Source organism: Stegodyphus dumicola, chromosome X2 (assembly GCF_044657685.1).
Source record: "Stegodyphus dumicola isolate Sdum_Otavi_A_Nest chromosome X2, ASM4465768v1".
NCBI lineage: Eukaryota > Metazoa > Arthropoda > Arachnida > Araneae > Eresidae > Stegodyphus > Stegodyphus dumicola.
Window position 1 is genome coordinate 191,158,721 of NC_140781.1, and position 26,170 is coordinate 191,184,890.

The 26,170-nt window shown below is 31.2% G+C and overlaps 1 protein-coding gene across 3 annotated transcripts in view; it reads left to right on the forward strand.

Annotated features, from left to right (window-relative positions):
* Sec71 (ADP ribosylation factor guanine nucleotide exchange factor Sec71) overlaps positions 1-26,170 on the forward strand; it is a 142,900-nt gene that overhangs the window by 60,597 nt on the left and 56,133 nt on the right. For all 3 annotated transcript variants that reach the window (XM_085809346.1, XM_035353086.2, XM_035353087.2), the window contains exons 10-18: positions 2,478-2,578; positions 2,700-2,847; positions 9,254-9,440; positions 13,793-13,904; positions 14,058-14,092; positions 14,825-14,995; positions 15,310-15,394; positions 19,256-19,415; positions 19,786-20,066. In XM_085809346.1, coding sequence (XP_085665472.1) covers positions 2,478-2,578; positions 2,700-2,847; positions 9,254-9,440; positions 13,793-13,904; positions 14,058-14,092; positions 14,825-14,995; positions 15,310-15,394; positions 19,256-19,415; positions 19,786-20,066 — 1,280 coding nt within the window. The remainder of the gene's footprint in view (positions 1-2,477; positions 2,579-2,699; positions 2,848-9,253; positions 9,441-13,792; positions 13,905-14,057; positions 14,093-14,824; positions 14,996-15,309; positions 15,395-19,255; positions 19,416-19,785; positions 20,067-26,170) is intronic.

Here is a 26,170-nt window from a genome sequence, read left to right on the forward strand (position 1 = left end):
AGTTGGCCTGGTCAAATGAATCACAAATTCTTATTCATCATGTCAATGGTCATGTCAGGGTATGTCCTCTTCCAGGCAAGCAGTTTCTTCCCCCACTGTACAGCAAATCACGTACAGGCTGGTGGTGGCAGTATTATGCTTTGAAGGATGTTTCGAAGAGCGGCTGTGGCACTCTTAGTTGTGGTAGAACAGACCATGAAAGCTGTAGATTATCTGAACATAATTGCGGAGCATTTGCTCCATTACATATCCGTCTTCCTAATTGGAAATGGAATCTTCAAGCAAGACAATGCCCTTGAGGCTCGAATTGTGGGAGTGGTTCGACGAGCATAAGAATGAATTCCAGTTAATGTGCAGGCCACCTAACTTGTGGATCTTAACCGGCTACAGCACATTTGGAATGTCATGGAGCAGCAGCTCAGAGCTGAAACACCACCATGTCAGAATTTTCTGCCTTAGTGTGACTGCTGCATAGACATTTCGTACAACCTGTCTCCAGTCATCGACCAAGAATTTGTAGCATCCATGCTAAGCCGAGTTGCAGCTGTTTTGCAGGCCAAAGGTCATGCAACACATTATTGAGTAGGTGGTCATAATGTTTTGGATGTTCAGTATACAAGGATTACTATATACATGTTTTTATGTTTTTATTAGGTGTTTATGATAACAATAAATCAGTAAACTTATATGCCCTATTGGAAATTTTGGGTCCATTGCTTTAAAAGTAGATTTAAAACAGTTGTTCCCTTTAGCAGTTTTATAGCAACTGTATTCCTGCCAAAGTTTTACTGCTGTTTCTTCCATTACTGGCAAATCCCACAAATGTAAGTTTTAAAATTGAATTTAAGATAAAAAGTATCGTAATTTTAGTCTATAAAAACTATTGGAATCTGTAATGCAACTAACAAAACAAGTAATAAAATGCCGATATTGCCTGTTAAAATTAAAAAATTGTTATGCCCAGGTTTGCAACAGTTTATGAAAAATTGGAAATTTTGGTGACTTTTACGAGGTTGTTGCACTAACATATAGGGACTTGAATTTCATCGTGATACTAATAAATATCTTAGTCAACTGAGATACATATTTTTTATTACCATTAAAATAGGTGTCAAGCATTGTAAACATTGCATTCCTAGAAGATATAGTGCTAAATTAAAAATTTTTATACGAGTTTAATATGTAATAAATAAGAATACAATAAGATGAGACCGAAATAAACGCATTTTACAATAATTCTATTTTCATAGAGACTTGAGTAACCATGCCCTTTTCTATAATTTTTACATATTACTTCAAATTTGAAATGATTAAACCCTAAACTGTTTTTTTTTTAATAAAGTTCAAAGCTTACAATTCAAATTAACAATAACCCCCCTAGCGAATGTACTCTGACAAATTAGAAGCTAAATGTATCAATTATAATTAAGTTAGTTAGTATTCACATGTCAAGCTATATTATTCATAGCAATTCTATAAAATTAAACAGATATAAATGATTGTTGATCAATTTATTTGTTGCTTTTACCCATTAGTAGTTTTTAAATGAATATAGTAACTAAAGAATTTGTATAAAAATATTAGTGATTTGCATTGTTCATAGATGTACAGCACTTGTGTATCTATCTCTTTGTAATCATGTTGGCTTTGTAACCTGAGTTACAAACTACTTAATGTAATCCGTTGTCCAATTAAATAGTAAAAATGTTCAGTTACTTTTTTGTTAGAAATTAATTACTCACTAGTACTATATTAATGCAGTTTTAAAATCATTATGTTAGCGTGTTAATTTAGTACCATTTCAGCAGCTGACAGTATAACTATCATATAATAAATCATCTTAAATTTAATTCATTTTCAGTATTTTGGGAGAGAAAGTGCATTATATTGTATCAGTGCTAATTAGGGCAACATAAAGTTCAATTGTAGTATGTGATCTCCAAGATTCCTTACAAAAGTACTTCAGAATGAAGTATAGGGAAAAAAATTACTATTGCTTATGGGAAGAAGACAGTTTAATAAATTACTGTAGTTCTATTTAGATCTGTCGTGTTTATTAATGAAGATTTGTCATATGATGTGGCTTTTTAAACTATTGTTTGGTCTACTAAATGGCTAAAGTGAAAGTCATTTAAGATTGTTTCACCTGTATTTGATTTCCACATGCATAATTCTCTAATTTAGTGTATTAATTGAACAGTTTCCTCAAAGGATACTTCTAAAAGTGTAGTTTTTTTGTCATAAATTATATAAATTAACCACTTCTTCACCTGTTCTGATATTATGGCTTTCTTAAGATACTGTGTATATGAGTTTAAATTATGTGTGTTGCAGATGTCTTGAAAAATTCTTATCTTGCATAGTTATAGCACATGTGCACACAATGTACATAATTGTATTGCATTTTATTAAAATTTGTCATAAAAGTAATGTAAAATTTGATTTTCTGTAATGATTTTTGGCTATATTTTTTTTAGAGCCCGAAAACATCGTTGATATCTATGTCAATTATGACTGTGATTATACTGCAGCAAATATTTTCGAACGATTGGTGAATGATTTATCGAAGATTGCTCAAGTAAAAATCTTAATCCACTATTTTATAAATGTGATATTACATTGATTTGCAAAAGATATCCTAAACAATGCATAGAACCTTTATAAATAATTTTTTATTTTCTACTTAAATTTATTTTTAGGGTAGGCAGGCATTAGAGCTGGGGGCTACATCTGCTCAAGAGAAATCCATGCGTATTAAAGGACTTGAATGCTTAGTATATGTGCTGAAATCCATGGTGGAATGGAGTAAAGATCTATATGTGAATCCAATCCAGCAGGCAAATCTTGGTAGTATAATTTTTTTATTTATATTGCATGATTGTGATTCCGTATCCAGTTTAACCCTTTCTAGCATATTAACTTTTAAATTTGGAATTTCAAAAAAAAAAAAAGGGTATGCAGTCTAATCAGGCCTAGTATGCAGGTAAAATTTTGTGAAGATAGCACTTATCGTTTTAATTCTGTGGGCACATTGATTGAATAGAACTTTGAAAAGGGTGCTGATACGAGCATTGCTGGGAAGTGCGTAAAGGGGTAAGAGATTTTGCCTACGATTAAAAAGCATTAGATTCTAAATACCGTTGCAGATTTAGCATTGCCCAGGGTGTGCCATGGGAAGACCTGCTACTCTACCCCCCTAAAAAAGCTCTTCTTGGTTAAATGATGATTAAATGTGTATGAATGGGAAAAAAAGTAACTTGGGTATATGATATTTACATTATTTACATTTCATATTTACACTTTCGTCTATTTTTTCATGGTGGTACTTTTCAAAGAAAGTAATACCACCTTTAAAAAAGCACAACTCAATATTTCATGTTTTGCACATGTACCGTGATCCGTATCGGATTCACTATCTGAAAGCAATTCGTGTAGCACTTTCAGTGATTCAGAAATGGTCAGCCATCTCCGATCCATTTAAAAAATAATTAAAATTCCAAAAAATAAAGTAATATTATATCTACAGTTAGAAATTATTAGCTATAAAATAAAATTAAATAAACGTTTACAACTCAAAACTATCAAACGTAACATTAACAAATATTTGAATGAAAGCAAAAGAGATAAAACAAACAGCTAACAGAAAAAATTACCGTTGACCTTCAGAAAATCAATTTCTTAGTTGATAACCAACCCCCCCCCCCAAGGAAAAAAAAGAGAAAGAGAAAGAATGAAAAACAGGAAATAAAACACATATGTGGACTCACCTTTCTATTGTCAATGAGCTGACCTAAGAACTGCCGAGAACAAAAGATACAGTTGTCGTTCTAGTCCTATTCTCTCAGTAAGCCCACTCTGGACAAACCTGATGTTCGCCGTTCAATTTTTTATGCAAGATTTCAAGGTAAAAATTTAAAACTAATATAGAATAAAGAGATTAGCATACAGCCAAGAAAATAACAGAGAAATTTCTTTTGAAACAATTACTTTTATGAGTATCATGACTTTAATGCCATCTGAAATCATTCAACTAATTGCTAGAGAATCTGAAGAAAATTTTGAAGATTATTAGTACATTAAGGCCATCTTATAGAAGAGATCTAAATTAAATCATAAAAGCTTTAGAAAATAGTTTGTGATGCACCAAAAGAGCACTGAAAAATTATGGAGGGATTTTGCTACAAAATTACAAGAGAAGAAGGATCAATGGCCTTGAAATCAAGAAACCTTAAAAGACCTTATTATCACAGACCAAATTAAGAAATAAAGAGACCATCTTCTTGACAAAGGGCTGAAGTTCATTTCTCCAACCAAATTAGTGGACAAACTTCATGAATACGACAGTGTTTGTAATGCTTCAAAAAAGACTGGTGATAGTCCATCAAAAGACAAAACTAATGAAAAGTGATGACCTCATTCTGCACTTCTACGAAGGGCTTTCAAAAACAAATCATTCTGCTTTCAGAACACGCCAAGAGTATACCCATCATGTAAGAATGAAGAGTCACACGATTTCCAAACTAACTTGCTTTAACTGTGGGAAAGAAGATCATACATTTAAATTCTATACCAAAAATCAGATACCATGAAATACTCCTGCAACAGTGCAAAACAACTTATTCTAAACACAAGCACCCCTTGCACAGAAGGAGAAACCAGAAGTGGTAACAGCCACGATCTCTATACCTGTATCAAAATTCATGGATGTATTTAAAAACATAGATGATTTGAAACTTATCAAAGTTGAATGTGAAGATATTGTTTTAAATGGAATTGTAGCCACGGGAGCATAAATTTCAGTAGTCCATGAAAGATTGGTTTATGGCATATCTTGCAAAGGAGGAAGTAAAATAGAGATATCTTCTGCTTTTGGTGAAAACGAAATTACTCAACATTTTTCAGATGAAAACTGACGATGATCTTCATGGTAGAGTGCCCATTACCTGTGCTATTTCAAAAAAGCTAGTTATACTGAGTTCTTTAGCTTATAAAATGCTCTGCAAAAATACTGAACTGTGTCACAGTGATTGTCAGTGGAATGCATCTTCCTTACAGAATCATATGACGAACCCTCACCAGCTGAAGACAATATTTCAAATTTAGCTGTTAATCAGATTTTCCAAGGAGACATAGAAATTGTGAAAACAACAAACAAAATAAATAAGACTAGAAATTAGGACACTTCAAGAACAAGCTGAGACTCTGAAAACGTGTTCTGAATGGTGAATAAGAACAAAAATTCACATGCTTTTTATAATGCTGTATTACTTCATTCTGACTATATCGGTGGTGAAAACATTAAGTAAGCTGTATTACCTTTGATAAAAAGACAGGAAGTTCTGAGAATGGCACATGAAATCCCTCTTGCTGGACACCTCGGTGAGAAAAAGATAATTCAAAAATCAAGTATTTATTCTTTTTGCCTACTACTAAGGAATAAGTTTGGGATATGTTCAGTTGACCTATGCACCAGATGGGCAGAAGCCACTCCTGTCAAAGAGATAAGTGTGAAAATTTTAAGATATAACATTCTGATGAGGATCTTTTCTCAAACTGGATTTCCAAAAATGATTTGTTCCAACCAGGGAACTAATTTCTCAGCCAAACTGACCTGAGCTTTTGAGGACCTGCTTGGTGTATCTCCACGATTCTCCACTCCAGGACATCCTGAGAGTATGGATGTTATCGATGGAATAGAACTGTAAAAGAGATGAAGAAAAACGTTTAAGAACAAGGAAGAAGTTGTGTTTTATATCTTCCTTATCTACTGTTTGCCTACAGAGAAGTGGTACATAGCACCACTGGTTTGTCTCCTTTCCAGATGGTGTATGGAAGATACCACCAGGACCTTCTGAAAGAGATCCAAACAGGTGAACATAGCATTCCAGTCGCATTTTCATTTCTCGGTGGAGTTTGTGATAGTGGAATCAATTTCAGTTTCTTCAATTCAGACTTCATTTTCTCTTTTCTGTTGTGCTTTTAATTTTTCATTTTTCCGGTTTTCTTCTATTTCTTTCCTTCTCTGTTCCTGAATCTCTTCTTTCCTTCGCAGTTTTCCTGTCTCTTCTTTTCCTCTCTTCAGCAATCGTTAGAAATATTTCTTTAGTCAAGGCTTCATATGTGTCACTTTGAACTCTTTTTTTTTTTTTTTTTTTTTATTGCTACAATTTTTATACTTGGGTCCACTTGAATTTCTAATTCAGCATCTAAAGCTAACAATTCCTCCTTTTTCTATATCTCATAAAAACCATGTTTGATTTTGTTAAAACCTCAGTCCTATAAAAATTTAATAAAGAAAACCTAATTTCTCATTAATACTTCCTTAAATTTACCCTTAACTTTAGTTAAAGTATGAATGCTCTAGTTGAGATTTGTAATAATTTACTTAATTTTACTAATTTTGAAACTGATAATATTTTCTTTTAAATGCACTTTAAATAGTGCATCATTTATGTGAAAAACAATTCAACAATATAAAATGTGGTATCAAAGTAACCAAAATAGAATAAAACAACCACAGTTTCATAATATTTAAACAACCACTAGATCTCTTAACTTCTTTCTGCAATAAAGACATTTTGTGCAAAAAAATTCGATAAATTTTTGTGGTCTTCTCTTTTGTTCGGGAATAGCCCCCCCCCAAAAAAATCGCTTCTATGTCCGACACTATAACAACTGGCTGACATAAATAATGTTTTCTGACATTATTCTGTCAATTGATTCTTACTTTTAGACAAAGCAATCTTTTTTTTTTTTTTATTTCATTCAAATAATATTTTAGCTCATTACAGATATACAGAGTGCTTCAGAAAAATGTATACACACTTTGAACTCTCATAGAAAATTTATTTTCCAACCTACAAGGTTCAATTTCTCGGAATAGTAAGGTAGATTCCAATTTGAAAAATAGTGTACTTTCTGGTCAGAGTGAATGTTCTAGATGGCATTTAAATTAAATGTTCAAGTGGTAATCTTCAGCATCCATACTTTTCTGAGTACGAGTCAGGACTGCTTCCATACTTTGCACCAAAATGTCCAATGGGATTTCTAGCCACATCGCTTGAATCTCATCCCAAAGTGTGTCAAGGTTCATGACACATGATGACGGTGTTCAGGTCCAATTTTGTGAATGGGTTCAGGAGATGGTTATACGTGAACTGGGATTTATGAGTAACATTCCTTCCCTGAATGAAGCGCAATTTAAATTTAATGGAATTGCCAATAGACATAATTGTATGTGCTGGATTGAAGCTAATCTTCACATTACTGTTAAAAAGGTTGTGAATTTGCCTGATGCAAAAGTGTCGTGGTTTGTCTTCTAGGGTAATCATTGGTACTTTCCGTTTTGAAGGTTATGTAATTGGAGCAAAGTATCTAACAATGTTTCCTAATTCCATTTTCCTGATATTCTGTAATGTATGGTAATGCCATGTTTTATTACCAACAAGATGGACCCTTTCGCACTATCACAAGGATGTGCAAGAATACCTGGATCAAAATATACCAGGCCAGTGGTGGATATAATGGAGGGGACCAATCAAGTTTCCTGCAAGCTCTCCAGACCTTACGGCACTCTATTATTTTATGTGGTGCAGTCAAAGATGAAGTGTACCATCATACCATTGTAACCTTGACACGCTTTGGGATGAAATTCAAGCGGTGTGCGTAGAAATCCCATTGGACACTTTGGTGTGAAGTATGGAATCAGTCGTGACTCGTACTCGAAAATGTATCGATGCTTAAGACCACTATTATGAACATTTACTTAAACACCATTTGGAACATTCAGTTTGACCAGAAAGTATACTTATTTTTCATATTGGACTGTAGCCTTACTTTTCCCAGAAATTTAAACTTGCTTTATGACAGTTCGAACCGTATACACATTTTTTTGATGATCCTGTATATATATTCTACAGAATATTCTACAATTCTTAAACGGAATGTAAAATTATGCACTGGCATGCATTAGAATATTGAAATTAAAAGTTTAATAACCTACTTTTTTCACATATAATGCATAATAAATTTAATTATTTAATACAATTTTTTAATTACTTGGGACGAAAATCAAAACAGAATAAATTCGTAACAGTTTTATTTAGAATGTGCTGTTCACTTAAATCTGATTTGTAAAATGTACCCACTTTCGAGCACTGGTGTATTTATTACTTTTACAAGTAAACAAGCTAATATTTCATGATGGAAAAAAATAATTCAATTTTAGTAATTTTCAAATACGTTTCGCCCAAATAATTATTACTGCTTAAATACATTGGAACGTACAAAATAAATAGCTGTCACCTGGGTTATTATGTTTCGTTATGGTATCCTGTCAGCTGCACCAATAAAGATCTTCCATTTGAATATCAGAATTTACAGGAATGTCATGTTCTAATTGCTTGCTAATAAAACTTTTCCTTTTAGTTACTCCATTCTGCATTCCATGCTGAGATGCATTTCTTTCCGCGCTTTATTAAATTTCAGTTACTAACGGTTCTTGAAATGAAAACTCACAATAAACAAAACCATTTTTTTTTTAATATCAAAAATTTTTTTTATTTTAACTTTAAAAGGGAAAATATTAGCTGCTCTCACACAGATTCTAAAGATTTTGGGGCTGAGAATATCATTTGGATGTTGCTGTTCTGGAAAAGCACAAATCTTTTTTTTTTTTTTTTTATTCATAATTCATTATCTTTACAGCCTTTTTGATCAATAATCGTATTTATCAATTTGGAGAGTTCTTTTTTGAAAATGTTCCTCTGTGCAGTGCCCAGTTTTTTTTTTTTTTTTTTTTTTTTTTTTTTTTGTAATTTAAAATTAGCAGCTAAGTAGTAGTTGCATTTAGCTTGCTCTTTTAAAGCAAACTCACTGCTTCTGAATCGTTATCAATGTAAAAATCTTTGTAACTGAAAAAAATATTATTGTAAGAACACAGTATGTAATACATATTGAAAGCATTACATCTGCTAATCTACTGCTGGTAAGTCTTCTGTTCATTAGCAGGTGAGAAGACAGAAATTACATGTGGCTTTAGTGAGTGCTATGTACTGATAACCTCAAAAATCCCCACTTTATTCAAGGTCAATTGTATAGTTAGTTTACATTTTAAAATTTAGTGCACTAACTTTCAAATATGTTTGATTTAACAATTTCTTAAAGTGTAGAAGTAAATTAACTTTTCATTGAACAATATATCTTAACTTTGTACTAAACAATTTTCTTATACTTCCCTTTTTTTTAATATCAGGCCCTGATAAGGAGAAAGGTATTTCAGAGGATTTGGATTCTGGAAAGGGTACCATTACAAGCTTACACGGCAGCATAAGTTCACTCAATTCAACATCATCAAGTTTTTGTATGTTACCTAATGATAATCCTGAACAGATTGAAGTTATGAAGCAATTAAAAGAGATTAGAGAGCAAGGAATTGACTTGTAATTTGAAATTTATTATTCTTCCATGATATAATAATTTTCTTATTTATTATGATTTTTAAGAATTTGAAAAATGCTAAGTTATCAGTCCTGATTTATTTTTGATATTTTGAGTCCAGTATGTATGTGGTTTGCAAAAAAAAAAGAAAGAAAGAAAAAAAGAAAAGAAAAGAAAAGAAAAAAAAAAAGAATTATATGGATAATTTTTCTTTACTTCTATAACCAGGGTTGCCACGCTACCTGGAGAACCGGGAAAAGTCAGGGAATTCAAAAATTGACCAAAATATTCAGGGAAAAGTCAGGGAATTTAAGTATTTTTGTCAAAATCTGGAAAAGTCAGGGAAGTTCATACAACGATCCTGCCAAAAAAAGCGGTTTTTGCGCCGACGTCGGAAGAAATAACTTTTTTGGCGAATTATGTATCACGTGAGTGTCATTCGGGTAGCTGGCATAGAGCCAATTTTCGCAGCTCCAATTTGATTGTCTTTTAGAAAGGCAAAGCAACTTTCCCACAACTTTTGGTTTCCAATATTCTCGAGAATCGCATGTGCAGTGCATGAACTAAAGAAAGTACCTGTTCTCGTATAAAACAAAATGTGTTTAATCCTAGTATACGGTACTAGGATGGAGGTTAGAATCAAAGAATATGTATTGTAAAGAAGGAAAACCTCTCTGCAACAGACGTAGCTGTGGCTCCATTCCATCATAGAGGGAAAACAGCTGTGCATGTCTGATATATCTATCGCCAAAGCTCGAAACCGGTGTCGAAGTTCGAAGGTCACATTATCAAGAGTTCATAAAATGAATATCATTTAAAATTTCTTTAACCACTTGCGCTAAAAAGACGTGCGACGCACGTCAAGATGCTTTTGTCTCAAACCGCGAGCGACGTGAACACCACGTTGATAAGCATTTATCGCAAAAATGAAAATAACGTGGTGCACACGTCGCCTAACTGTTTATTTCTCGAGTTACAGCTCTGGATTGCACTCGCAGATGCGGAGCGGCGTAAATGAGACACTTTACCGCTTGTTATATTGTAGCGCACGGCACCACAACCGTGAAGTTTAGTCTTAGCGCAAGTGGTTAAACTCTAAAGGGAAAGAAAATATTTTTTGGCGCAAGTAAATTAATTCATGGATTAGTTATTTTCAGGGGGAAAAAAAAAACTACGAAAATCTGTTTTTAAAATTATTGCGAAAAATCCAAGAAGAAACGTCCTTTGATAAAACGTTTCTTCTTGGATTTTTCGCAATAATTTAAAAACGGATTTTCGTAGTTTTCTTTTTGTCAAAAAGCGTTTCTTCTTAACACGTGTTTCTCAATTTCCTGTACACATCGCGGAGAGGGAAATTGTGGCCGTTCCGTCGTCAAATCCCTTGGCAAATTTTCCCTCCGCTTTTTACATACACTTTCTTTGGTGAGAATAATCTCCATGTATGGTACAGTGGGATTTGGCGACATGATGATGAGCAGTAAAGGGGTCATTTTGTTCTTGGCGACAATTTTCAAAATCATGCGAAGGCCGTATCGTCTACTAGGATTTTACCGCAAAATCTTTTTTTCCGTTTCTTTTCTTTTTAATAAATACCTTGTCATTTTGGCAGTAAAATAAAAAAATAGTAATCAATCATCTAGGATAACCATGTAATATAACTATATTCGCTAAAATATCGTTGATTATTCTAATTCAATTTTTAAGTAATTATTTGTATGTTATTCATATAATTTAATGTTGCTTCTTCCCTCTAAATTTATTTATTAGTAAATAATATTTCCAAATTTCAGGAAATTTTCTCTGGCATAATCCTGAAATTAATTATAGCAGTATGATGACATACCATCACGAAATTTAATGCACATATTGTTTCCTTATGTATGCTGCGAAATAAATATAAAATACTTCAATTTATTAAAATCGATTTCTTTCTTTCGTTTAGCTGCAGAATGTCTGCGAAAAAAAAGCCTTATTTTATTCCAGATTGGGAAGATTCTAATTTCAATCTTCAGTGGAGAAAACAACAACTATTATAATTATATTTGTGTTTTCAAGTGTTAAGGTGCCTTTTAACAACATACCTCACGTAAATTAAATTTACCTAAAATCTAACCTAACTATTTAGCATTGTGTTGTGATTTATAAGGACCGGATTAGCCTCGTGTTGAACTGGTGATGATCATGAGTAATAATTAAATAAAACATACATTTGTTATCCAATATATATATCTTAAATTTTATTAAGTTTCTTAAGTGGAAAACTAAACAAAATTATCAAACAAAGTATACCAAGAATAATTAAGAATAAATGTCCTCTGGGATTTATTAAATAATTAAGTGAATTTGCTACACAATACAAGTAATACCATAATTAATTTACCTCTTAGCACAGCCAACGTACATTATGCGGATAGACTGGAATTTTCTTGAAACACACCTGGAAAAGTCAGGAAATTTCATTCTCCTGTTTGAGTGGCAACCCTGTATAACCTATACAGTGGTGGCCAAAATTGTGGACACTTTTGGAAATTTTTATGTTTTTGAACTTTATATGCTTATAGAAAATGTTATGTTTCACAAAATGCAAACTTGTATATATCATTTTAAAGAGAATTTATTACTGAATTCAATACAAAACACAAAATTCAATTATTTGCAATACAAAAAAAAAAAAGTTATATGTACTTTAATATAAATGAAAAACACAGTTATGAAGTGGTTTGTAATGTCTAGCTTTCCTGGCCAATAACTGTTCTTGTTCTGAGAACCAATCAAATGTTAGTAAGTGCCAGTAGAAGCTGACATCATGTTTACACTTGAAACAATTCATCATTTTGCTTTGTTCTGTAGAAGGAGGACGTGTTTCTTATACACTGCAATTAGAAGTAGGAATTTCTGTAAAAATTTTTCATATTTAGTCAAGAAGCAATGACATCAAATAAAAGAGTAGATTGGACACCTAGAAAGAAATGTAATATTATTGTGTTACGAGAAAGTGGTCTTTCCTAAGCTGAAATTGCAAGACATGTGGGTGGTTCAGTGACTACATCTGGAGTCCGAAAGTTTTGTTTACGATATCAGGAGACAAATTCAATAAAAAACAATAAAGGAAAAGGCCGAAAAAGGTGCACCACATCTATTGATGACAGAAGAATAAAAAGACTTTGTCTCCAAGATAGAAAAATGTCATCAGCTGCCATCAGAAGTGATCTGAATGATGCTGGTATTTCTGTCAGTTCAAGAACAATCAGAAGACGATTAACAGATGTTGGACTGAGAGGTAGAATTTCACGAAAAAAGCCTTATCTTAATTTTCAGCAACGAAAAAAAAGACTACAGTGGGCAAAGGAACACATTAATTGGACAGATGATCAGTGGTCACAAGTTATATGGAGTGATGAAACTAAGATATCGTTATTCGATAGTGATGGGCGAAAATATGTAAGCCGTAGAATAGGAGAAGAGCTACATCCTGACTGCATTCAAGCAACTGTGAAGAACCCAGTTAGTGTTATGATTTGGTCATGCATGTCAGCAGATGGTATTGGTCGCCTTCATGTCATCGGTGGGACACTGAATGCCAGAAAATACATTGACACTGTTCTAGAACCAAAATTTCTACCTTCCATCAGAGATCTCTTTTCAATCAATGCTTTGTTTATTTTTCAGCAGGATTCTGCTCTTTTCCACACGGCCAAAATATCGAAGGAGTGGTTTCGTACAAAGAGCATTAAATTATTTTCATGGCCAGGAAACAGTCCTGACCTCAATCCTATCGAAAATTTGTGGCACCGTTTGAAAACTCTTGACCGAATGAGGCGCGCATCAAATAAAAGGGAACTAATTTAGGCTATAATTGTTTCCTGGCATCATGTAATAACGAAAAAAGAGCTTAAAACTCTTGTCAGCTTAGTGAAACGTCGATGTGAAGCTGTAATCAAAAATAAAGGGTACACTAAGTACCGATAACTCACTGCAATCATCACTATCTAATGTATATCGATAACTATTATCGTTTAACTTTTTTTATTGCAAATAATTCAATTTGTGTTTTATATTGAATTCAGTAATAAATTCTCTTTAAAATGATATATACAAGTTTGCATTTTGTGAAACGTAACGTTTTCTATAAGCATACAAAGTTCAAAAACACAAAAATTTCCAAAAGTGTCCACAATTTTGGCCACCACTGTACATCTGTTGATCTTTTAAATTAGATAATTATTTCAATTAACTACCATTTCTGAAAGTCCTTTTGAATCTTCTCTGGAAGTAAATCCTCTTCTTGCAAGAAAATATTTTTGTGATTTTTAATTACTTAAGAAATTATTTTGAATTTAAGAATTGTTTGTAGATTTAACCGCAAGCCAGAAAAAGGTATAGCGTACTTACAGGAGCATGGAATATTAGGTTTTACACCATGGGATATAGCTGAATATCTGCATTCTGAAGAACGGTTAGACAAGGTGAGTGGTTATTGCAATTTTTCTTTGTTTAGTATTTTTATTTTATTTTACTGTTTTGATATTAGAAGCTGTTGCATTGAAATGTCATTACAAGTTATCATTACTGTTTTTTTAATACTAATTGATAAATAAACAATAAATTTTCATTTATAGACACTGGTTGGAGATTTTCTTGGAGAGAATAATAAGTAAGCAAAACATTGTGTTCTTTTTGTGTTTCTTTATTTCAATAAAATTTTCTTGAAATTTTAATATAACAATTTTAAACCATTCCTTAATTTTTATATCTTTAATACATGCTGTGTACACTAAAGTCCTTACATGACCTTTACTTTTGCAGCCGTTGGTTGTAGAAAAAACAATTTAAATGGACGAGTACTATAATTTATATTTTCATATTTTTCAATTTAAAAAATTTTGTTTGTTTAAAATACAAATGCTAAATGGAATTCTTAGTTCAAAATTCTTTTAAAAATAGCTGTTGCCTTTCGCATATCAGCTTGGCAAAAAATTAATTGGCAACTTTTCAAAGGGAAATGCAGATAATCAAATTACAAAAAGTTGATTTAACTTTCCTAAATGCATATGTAGGGCCCAAAGCAATGTGTAAAATGTTAGATTTCATAATTTGTACAATTTTTTCAATTAAAAATACCCAAACAGGAATATTTGCATAATTTTAAACTTTTTGAGATACATGTCTACAACCAATAGTTTTGAAAATAAAGGCCGGGTTTTAAATGCAGCAGAATTTTTTTAATCTTAAAAAATTTCAATTTCATTTGTACTTATGGTGTTTATTGTGTTTCAGTTTCTGTAGATTAAATAGGGAAATGATGTGCTGCTATGTTGATCAATTGAATTTTACTGGAATTGATTTTGTATCAGTTTTTTTCATCCATATGTTTCTGTTTTTATAGATTAAATAGGGAAGTGATGTGCTGTTATGTTGATCAAATGAATTTTGCTGGAATTGATTTTGTCTCAGCTTTACGGCGCTTCCTTGAAGGATTTCGCTTACCTGGAGAAGCTCAGAAAATTGATCGTTTAATGGAGAAGTTTGCTGCTCGCTACTGTGAAACAAATCCAAAGTAAGTGTTCGAATCTGTGATAAATTCATTAATACTTTATTTGGAAACTTATATATGATCAAACTGCAGATTTTACCAAACTGCAGAGTCTACATTTAAATCCGTCATTTCCTGTATATATGCTTAGTGATTGCATTCAAGTCTTTTCTTCAGTTGTCTATAAATATATTTCTAATTTACATTTGTGTTCAAGTCTTTTCTTCAGTTGTCTATAAATATATTTCTAATTTACATTTGTGTTCGATTTATTTGACTATGTAGCCTAATAACGTTCTGAAATTGTTAGCCTGTTTAATGAGGCTACTTTTTTTCAGCAATGGACTCTTTGCAAGTGCAGATACTGCATATGTTCTTGCTTATTCAATCATTATGCTAACAACTGATTTGCACAGTCCTCAGGCAAGTACCTCTTATTATTTATTCATAATTATGAAATTCCATAGCTTTTCAGCTGTGTTCTTTTTATCAAAACACCTTATTCTTTCAACTAGTATGTAGTCAGTAATTGCATGTTAAATTTTAGAGTCACTTTACTGTTGGTGTTGTACCAAAGTAATTCGTTTGCTTTTTTTAGGAAGATTTGTATTTAGTTCCCAGTTCAACGTTAAGCTTCTTTGCTTTTTAATATATGCGTATGTTTATTGTTTATTACTTTGCAATAACGCAAAAGCTGTACCATTCTATTTATTTCAGTATACAGTCAAAAGTCGTTAATTCGGACACCCATAATCCGGAATGATCTATAATCCGGACCTCAAAGCTAAATACTTTCTGCGCATGCGCCACGTTGACGCATGCGCACAGGCGTTTAAGCGTCCGCGTAAGACCTTTACGACTGCGCATTTGCGTGTGCACAAGCGCAGAATACGTTTTCGCTGCGCGTTTAATGTATAACGGATGGTATAAGCTAAAATTATCTAATTGTCTATTTCAGTTAATGTTGATGATTGCGTTGTTCCTTAATCTTCGAATTGGATCTGGCTTATTATTTTTTGCTGACTGTAAGAGCAATTTTATAAAAGTAAACTTGAACTTTTGATTATGTCAAATAGAATTTCCGATGCTGGAGCTCCCAAAGGATCTACGAAAACGAAAGTATGTTTCGATGTCCATCAAACAAAAAGTGGAATTGCTCCAAAAAATGGATAAAGGCATATCCTGTGTTTATCTAACCGTTCGGAAATCTGTTTATTTCACGCTGCTCTGCGCGGGGGGAAGGGGGAACTTGGCGGCGCGCAATAAACTGGAAGTTGATCTGTCAACACTATCGTTATCTTCAGGGCAGATGTTTTTATTTTATTCGGCTTATAATTCCTTATTAAATGTAGTATTTCATCTCGATGTACTTCGTCTTTGATATGATTTAAATCAAATTCCTCGTCATTATAAATATCACGAATACAAATCAAATAATTAAGACACAATAACACGCCGAATAAATACTAATTCAGAAGTCAAACAACAATTTTGTAAATTAACGCTGATTTTTGTTGTTTGACTTCTGAATTACAAATCAAATAGTTTTCTGGTTGCAATTTTCTAATTTCGGCTATGCATAATGTATACTTTACGCATGCGCGCGTTGAAAGAAATGTTTAATAAAGTAAACAAATAAATATTAAGCTTTTTTTTTGTAAATTTTGATACCCTTTAGATCATAATTGCTCATTATTTTATAAATTACGGTTTCATATTTTTAATTTTATAATTTCTGCATGCCATCGTACCAGATTTAAACTGATGATCTATAATTGGGAAAAATCTATACTTCGGAATCACCGAAGTCCCGACGAGTTCGGATTAAAGACTTTTGACTGTATATGACTCACAGCTTTGTTTATTTTAGTTCACCTCCTGCCTTAAACACTTTCACTTTTGAATGCAAAAATCAGAAATTCATTTTTTCCCCAATCAAATAGTCATATTTATTACTAAAAATAAACATTGTTTATATTTGTATAGAAATTGCATTCTAATTTAAGAGTATGCTAAGTGCAGTGCCTAAAATATTAAGTATTCATTTTATAAATAAAATTTTAGTTAAAAGCCTTCTTTTAAATGTATATGTTTATTTGAAATTATATTTAAGCATTTAACAAAACTATATATTTGTGTTTGTAAAATGTGTAAATGCTGTCATACTGAAACTTTTATTCATGATGCATAAGCAACTAAAAATTCAGACCTTTCTATGTGTTGTGTATTATATCAAAAAAACTTACAGTCTTAAAAACAATGTATGTGATTTTTTTACCTCAAGGGAAAAGAGGTAGCAGTAAATACAGCTTGTGAAAGTGGCTTGTATAAGGTGTAGATCTATATATAAATATCCACCATCTGTAGTTTCAGAACTGATGTTATTACATTATTATTTATTAGCAAAGAAAAGAAAGATGCATTTATAAATGTGTTATACTTCCCTAATTGTGTGTTCTTTTATATCAAATTGTAAAAAAAATTTTGCTATTAAATATTACATTCAGGATTGCATTTCTTTGTTATGGAAATTTTCAAAAATAAAATGAGCTTTTTTATCTGATAGTTTTTCACAAATATTTTACATTGCTTTTATAATTAATTGATTAACTCACCAGACATAGATCATTTGTATATATGTTATATTTTCATTAGGGCAATAAAAAATGATCATTCTTTGTTAAGTTATGAAGCTGCTCTGTAAGAGATTATTAAGCAGTTTATGAAATGCATTTTAAAAGCAAAAAATTTTGTAATTTAATTGTTTGATTTAACTTTGCTTTTTAAAAATTTGAATAAAGCAATTATAGTTAATAAAGTTTATATTACTTGTATTACGATTAACAGTTTAAGAATCGTGTATTTCGTAGGAGGGTATAAATCTGTCACTAATCTGTAAAGTCTGCCTTCTTCTGAAATATGAACTTCCACTGTGTGTTCTTTCCAGTATCTAAGAGGAAGTTATAGTAAAATTAACGTAGAGGTTTCCAACTAAAGATTATGCTGAAATGGCAACTAGAGAATGAGATTTTCTGATATTAAAATTTACGAGTGTGAATGAGATTATAAAGTATTTCTCTCACCTTCTTTGCATAACTTTGTGTAGTGGTCAGCACACTCGGCACGTATTCGAGAGGTCCATGGTTCGAGTCCCAGCGAGGGCATTGCTCATTTTTCATCTATCCTGCTTAAAATAACCTAATGTCTCTTCAGTGGCACCCAAAGTAAAAAAAGTGGTGGATGATGATTCTTTACCAGGATTTGGTGTTTGGGTTCCCTAATCACCAGTCAAAGGGGGGAGTATATAAGGTATGTCTCCCATCTTCTTAGCATGCATTCGTGGTGTAGTGGTCAGCATACTTGGTGCATATTCAAGAGGTCCGAAGATCAAGTCCCAGTGAGGGCATTGCTCATTTTTCATATCTCCTGCATTAAAATATCCTAATGTCTCTAGAAGATATTTAAGCAAAATTGGTGCTATGAATTTGAAATTAAATTTTTTATGGAATTGCGTGCATACATAATGAAATATGGTGGGAGAGAACTATAAAACTGAAAACAAAAATTTCTTTAACAAATTAGAGAAAATACTTATCATTATTTCTGTTGGAAAAGATTGTGGTTCAAATTTTCTAGGATGAACTTAAGCAGAGGAGTTAGGCAGACTAGTACACTTTCAGCATTGAATTAAAATTTACAGAAACAGATTATAATTTTTTTTATGCTGTAACTGTCGATTTCTATAGATATCGGTTCAGTCAGGTCTATGGAGTGCATACCTGAAGAATCATTTGAGAGAATAGACCTCAAATATTTTGCCTGATTCCTATACAAAATAGTATGGGCTGTAACTGAAAATCTGCATGTTGTGAAATAAGGCAGAACCAAAGGTAAGAAAGTAAAAAGCATCCTGCAAAATGAAATATTACTGTCACAGAATATGGATAAATAAGCTATGTAATTAAATGAGAACAAAATTTTACAAAGTTGCTGTGTGATAAAGGAATGATACACTGTTAAATAGTTGGCATTCAAGTTCTTTGGTTTTTAATTTGGTAATATGCATTTGATTTTTGTTATTATAATGTAGTTTTGTTTATAAAGGGAGTTTGTTAGACCAGAAAAAGGAGATGTTTACTTTATATGTGCATAAATTAAAGCAATCTTTAAGGGGCGTATGAGCATCATATGCAGATGGAAAAATAATTTATGTATATAAGTGCTAGTTTTATGCTTTAATTTATAAAATTTATTCTTTTGTTTTTCTATTATAATGTATTGCAGGTAAAAAACAAAATGACTAAAGAAGAATATATTAAAATGAATCGTGGTATTAATGAATCAAAAGATCTGCCAGAGGAATATCTGTCTGCAATATATGATGAAATTGCAGGGAATGAAATAAAAATGAAATCAACAGGAACAAAATTTAGTGGAAAAGAAGGTTTGTAGTATAACACATTTATTTACTAGAACTTGATAGTCTAAAAGAGAAGTTATCAGTTTTAAACACAGGTATTTTAATATAAGTCTGATATTTCCATGGAAATCTTTTTCTTAGCTAGAACTTTGGTATTTCAAATATAATTTAACAAAATTGAGTTATTTTTAGAGAGAGAATCAGCTTTATGAGCAGAAGTTGATGACCTCATAAACTAGTCTTTATAAAATAAAGTATTAAAGAAAGTTTCTGATATGTGTTTTACTGGTTTGACTCTAGTAATTATAAAACTCAGAATTCATAAAATTTTAAATGTATGTTTATAGAATCATAGATTTCATGTAATATCTCCTACTTTTGTATTCAATTGCAGCATATGGCAGTGAAAAGAAGCGTCGCCTGTTATACAATGTGGAAATGGAACAAATGGCTCAAACCGCAAAAGCTCTGATGGAAAGTGTTAGTCATGTACAAGCTCCTTTTACATGTGCAAAACATTTGGAACACGTGCGTCCAATGTTTAAGTTATCATGGTCTCCATTTTTGGCGGCATTCAGTCGTACGCTAAATGATTGCGAGGATTCTGAAATAGCTAACTTATGTTTGGAGGGTATAAGATGTGCAATTAGAATTACATGTATTTTTCATATGACGGTAAGTTTTAATGGACTACTAATATAGAAAAAAATTTTGCTTGTGTGCCAGAGTAACAGAAGCATCATCATGCATGCCTTGTTAACTGTGATTGGTTTCATAGCAACTCTTCAAATGGTAAACATTCTATACATGTTGCATTCATGAATTGAAATTGGCAAAGTACATAATTATAAACTGTTTCACTAGTGATTTAAGTGCCGTTCTACTGTATTCAAAAGATAACGGATGTCTGGGAAAAAAGTCTCTCAAAAAAAAATTATTCCTTTTTGGCACGTTAATACAGTAATATCCTTATTATCTGCATTCTATCTGTAGCTATGCAGTGATACATATGTTTTAGCATTAGAAAAACAAAAGGAAGCTAGTTGGTCACTGCCACATCCTCTTTCTTTCTGCCCATACTGCACTGTAAAATGTGCATGTTGTTGAATTAAGCATCCACCAACAAAACATGGCATTTCTCTCTTCCTTTCAGAATGTGTGAGAGAGGTGAATTACATGCTGTCACAACAAGGGAAGAATATTCCATATTTGCAAGTAGACTTACTGCAGTACATTACTGTTTCTTAGTACACTAGAGGCAGATTTTCTGGTTTATACCATAAATTTAAGTCTGGCTAATCCTTATTTCTGAACATTCATATTTTCATATGAAAGGGTGTTCTATCTGAAAAACTAAATATCTTTTTTAGAAATTTGATGCAGAGCTGAAAATGAAACAGATGCTTTTAAAGGCTAAAATTCAAAATACGTTTATAACTTTTGAATTACCTCTGAAAAAACATATTAAAAATAACAGAACATTTTCTGAAGAGGAATTTGCTGTAAATATAAAAATAAGAGCAATTTTGTAGTTTATGATGTTACAGAAATTTTTTGTTTCGATCTTTTCATTTCTTTGATAGTGATAAAATAAGTTCTTTAGACTAAGAATAAATTTCGTAACATTATTTTATGAATAGTATTTATTTTAAGGCACAAAAAAATTTGAACAATCTAGAAGAGATCTTCATTTAAATCAACGAATCAAAATACTTGGCAAGTTTTGTAAAAGATCAGTAATAAAAGTAAGTTTTAAATCATCTGAAAACGTATAAAAATTTCATTAGGACAATCAATCAAAATTTCATTAAGCCATTAGTTTCATTTCATTGCCAAGTGGCAGTTTGCCACTTGGTGATGAAATGAAATTCTGATCTGTCGAAAAAGATTTTGATCTGTCTGCTGATATCACAAACAGATAAAATTACTTAAAATTGCTAAATAAGAGATAAAAAAGTAAACAAAGTTGTTCATGGATATTTCCTATTGTTTGAAATGATGTAAATTGCAGTTCAAAAGAGCCACAGAAACGAAATAGCGATTTCTGAGTTATTTTTAATAAAGAAGCATCGTCAGCTAGTGCACCATAGTAAAAAGGCTTTTTGCTAAGGGAACGGAGTATGCATTGAAAAATGTGAAATCAGGTTAAGTGTTTTGTGAACTTAAAATATACCTTAAGTAGAACACAAAAAATCTGGTATTTGAATGTGTGAGCTTTTTGAATGAAGAGAAATTTTCTTCTTCAAGTCTAATTTTCCCCAAATTTTAATTTATAAAAAATTTATAAAAATTTCCCAAAAAAATTTATAAAAATTTCCACTTTATTCCTCAAACTGGTGAATTTTTAACTTTTATGATGCACATTTCATTATTTTGTTTGCTGTGTAGTATTCGACAAGTATGCAGATAATGCAGCTGTTTTTAAAACACATGTAATGCTAACTCCCATTCATTAAGATAATTTTTTAAAATTTTATTGTTCAGCAGCATGCCCTTTGCAAATGCAGGATCATCATACAAAACATCATGGGAGGGGGAAACAAGAAGAAAACTTCTGAGTTCTAAAACATCACCTTAGAAAATAAAATGGTTAAGAAACTTAGCAGTTTTAAAACACTTTCAAACACAATATCATGGTAAAAAAATAAATAAATAAATAAAGACAGCACAGATCATTCATTGCATTATAATTGCATCAAACACATGTTTTTAGACTTAAAAAATTTTAAATGCATTTTCAGATAATGATTTGTGTGTGTGCAAGAGGGAATGAGGAATATGTATTTTATTTTTAGTTATGTGTTATTTCTCTATAATTTGTATTTTCGATTTAACTAATAAATTTATATAGAAAAAGCAAGAAGAAACCTAAGCATTCAAAAAGTGGAAATGAATAGAAAATTAGTGCTACATATAGCAATTAATGGAATTTTAAACTGTTAAAAGATCATTATTTAACTATTAAAGGTCATCTTATTATTAACATATTTAACTATTTAAGGCCATTGTTTAATCTCTTTTATAAAGTGGGAGGAGTAGTAATATCTTTTATGAAAACTGGATAAATAGTGCAAACATGCATTTAAAATTTGTTATCAGCTATGGTTCATGTTATGGTTTGTAGATGCTTTATTTTTTACCATAATATTTTCTACAATGCTGTTTTAAAATTGCAGAGTTTTTAACAGCTTTGTTTTTGACTGGAATATTTCAGAACTTCTTTTTCTCCTTGCTTTTTTTCTGTCTTCCATGATGTTTTGTACTTTGATTTTTTCCCCTCTCGCTGTTTTCGCAATTGCGTTCGTGTCCTCAGTGCATTCAGCAGGCACTACAAAAACAAATGTAAGAAAGTTTATTGGGCTAAGTATGCAAGGGTTATCTCCCATTGTGTATAGAAGTGAAGCAAGACTAATTGATGTCTCATTCTAAAGGGAAATATCTAAATATCAGGGTTCATACAGTCCTTAGGTTTTTCTCAGAAATGATTCTTGGTCCGTAAGTGTCCTTAATTTCAGTTCAGATGGCCAAATGGTCCTTAAGCTTGTTCATCTGACATTGTTTTGTTACAACCGCCATTTTGAAGTGTGAATTGATATTTTGGAGGAATATTTTTGGCAATATATTGACAAATACAGTGGCTCCCAAAAGTGTTCGTACACTTACAATTTTCATTAAAATAGGGCTCTATCCATTAATTAAAAGTAAACTTTCTGAATGAGTTTTTAATAATAAGATCTATAATCTATTCATGACAAAATTACATGAAATATTTTTTAAATATAGCGAAACTTTATTTTTAAGAAATTAATCAAAAAATGGCAAACAATTTATCTCACAAAAGTCTTCTTACACTTCAAAAAAATCTTGACATATTAGTAAATATTTTCATTTTTCATTAAATTAGTATTTAGTAGGAAATCCTTTAGCATCCACAACAGCTTTTAAACGTCTGGGAACAGTTTTTAATAGTTTTTTTGTAATTTCTGTATCAATGTTCATCCATTCTTCCATCATGACTGTTTTAGTTCACTTTTCGTTTTGATGTCATGTTTTTGTACTTCAGTTCTTTCTAAATGTGTTCTATGGGGTTTAAATCTGGCAATTGAGGTCGTGTTTTCAAAACCTGTGGACAATTATAGAGACACCACAGGCGAACGTCGAGAGCCATATGCTTAGGATCGTTATCATGATTAAAAATAAAGTTGTTTCCAATACCCAAATTTTGGGCTGATAATTTTAAATTGTCTTTTAAAATATTTAAATAAAGGGAATGATTCATTATGCCATCAAGAAACACCAAATTACCTAGCCCAGATGCTGCCATGCACCCTCACACAAGAACACCTCCACCGCTAAGCTTAACTGTTCCAGAACTAAGTTCTTAGAATGAAGTTCTTAATTTTTTCTTCTCCATACAGTTATTTGACCATCGGAGCCAAAAATATTAAATTTGCTTTTGTCAGCAAATATGACATTATTCAGTACATTTCGGGTGTATTTATCATTGATTTTGCGAATGAAAGCATAAGCTTTCTGTTTTTCTCACTAAGAAAACATTTTTTACGGGCAGAACGCCTGTGTAATCCAGCTTCTCTGAGAACTCGCCGAACAGTTTCAGGTGAAATTGAAGTAGAAAACTTTTCATTAAATTCTGCAGAAACTTTTACATCACTTAAACGTGGGTTTTTCACAAATTTTCTAATAATAAATCTCTCATCACGTTTAGTTAACTTTCTGGGTCGACCTTTTCTTACCTTGTTTTCAATCTGATTTTCTTCTTTAAAGTGTTTTATCACATACTGCAATGTAGAATATAATTAATTAACTAATTTACCAATATTTCGAATTGATTTATCACTACTATGGTGAAAAATTATCAATTTTAGAATGCTGTTTGTAATTTCTTCACGACTGCAACCCATTTTTCAATAATAAATAGAATATTATGAAGTAACCAATAAAAAATTAAAGCAAACGATTTTTAAATGCCACCACAATGCAAAAATTTAAAAAAAGTGGCAAATGATAATCCTAATTTTGATTTTATCCAAAAATATTTCAGTATACGAAGACTTTTGTAAGATAATATATTTGTCACGTTTTTATTATTAATTTCTTTAAAATAAAGTTTTGCTATATTTAAAAAATATTTCATGTAATTTTGTTACAAATAGATGATAGATCCTTATTATTAAAATCTCATTCAGAAAGTTTACTTTTAATTAATGAATAGAGCCCTATTTCAATTAAATTCATAAGTATACGAACACTTTTGGGAACCATTGTATGTATTTGATGGGTTAATATTTTAATCCTACTTTGTAATATAAAGGGTGGATACTTGAGATTTAGTCATGAAGGCCTGCCTTGATTGAAACACAAACATTTTGAAATAATTGCTTTTTTGTGAATGAAAAGTTCATAAAATATTACATCAAAAACGATTTTTCCTGTTTTGGAATACGAGTTCTTTTACTACGCAATGCTAAATTTAGCAACTATGAACATTTTGGTGATTCAAGATTAGCTTGTATAGAAAAAATTTTATTCGGAGATTTGTGAATCTTTTAAAGTTTTTTTTTACAAACATAATATTGGTAAAGATCATAAAAATAATGATAATATATTAAAATTATATTTAAAAAATAACATTAAGATAAAACATATTTTTTCTTGCCATATTTACTTTACATTTTGGTGACTTAAGAATAGTTTGATTCTGAAAGATAAGCAAGATAATGAATGCTATAAAGCAATTTCCTAAACACATCTTGAAAAAAACCAAAAACACTGTTGTAATTATTTAAAAATTGATTTCATTTTTCTTCTTTTATATTTTTTCATGTTAAAGACATTTTTCTTGTGTAATTATTTCAGAATATTTAAATGTGTATCAGTTTTCTTTTGAAAGTTAATTTTATTCTTTTCTTTCCCGATTCCCCCATCCCAAATATCTTTACAATTTTTGCTGTTACAGAGTTGAGTGGAATAACTTTGCTTTCTGAATTTAGACCTTTCACCTCAGAAGGTTTCAAGGCAAGATTTATAAACTTACTATTTCCAGAATAACATGATTAAATGAAAAGTGTTTTCATAGTATTAACATACAATGGACCTGTTTTATAAGAAATGTGTGATGAATATCTTATTATTCTTACAATTTTGGTAAGAACAGTGTAAACAAAATTATTTGAATTTTTTACTTATGATCCCAGAAGTCTTAACATGTTTATCTTCCCTTTATTTCCATGTCTTTCCACTAGGCATAAACATTGAAGCAATCAAAGGAAGCAAATAAATTGAAAACCAACAATTTATTAAAAATTCACACAAATACAAAAGTGTCTCAGTGCACGATGTATACCTCAGTGCATGCCCTCTATTCTAAAAATTTTTCCCGAAATTATGTTGCTCGATGCTTCACTAAATTCTACAAATTCTACCACACTGATTCTGGCATCGGCCTTGATCTTATATAACTTCATATTTATTCTCACTACTCATATTATTATTAAAGAAATAAAATTACACACATCCTGCACATTCTTAAGTACAATCAGTTCCTTAGAAAAAGAGAATTCTTTAATTAAATCTGAAGGTTCTGAAATGAAGAAGAAATTGATTTTATAGAAAAAGAGAGAAAAATATTCTTAAAGGAGCATTGTCAAAACATATACAAATTAAGAGATGACGCAGAAACCAGTGGGAAGGTTGATTTGTTCATTGAAATGAATAAACTTAGAAAAGATTCTTAAGAGAAGGAAACTGATGTAAATTAG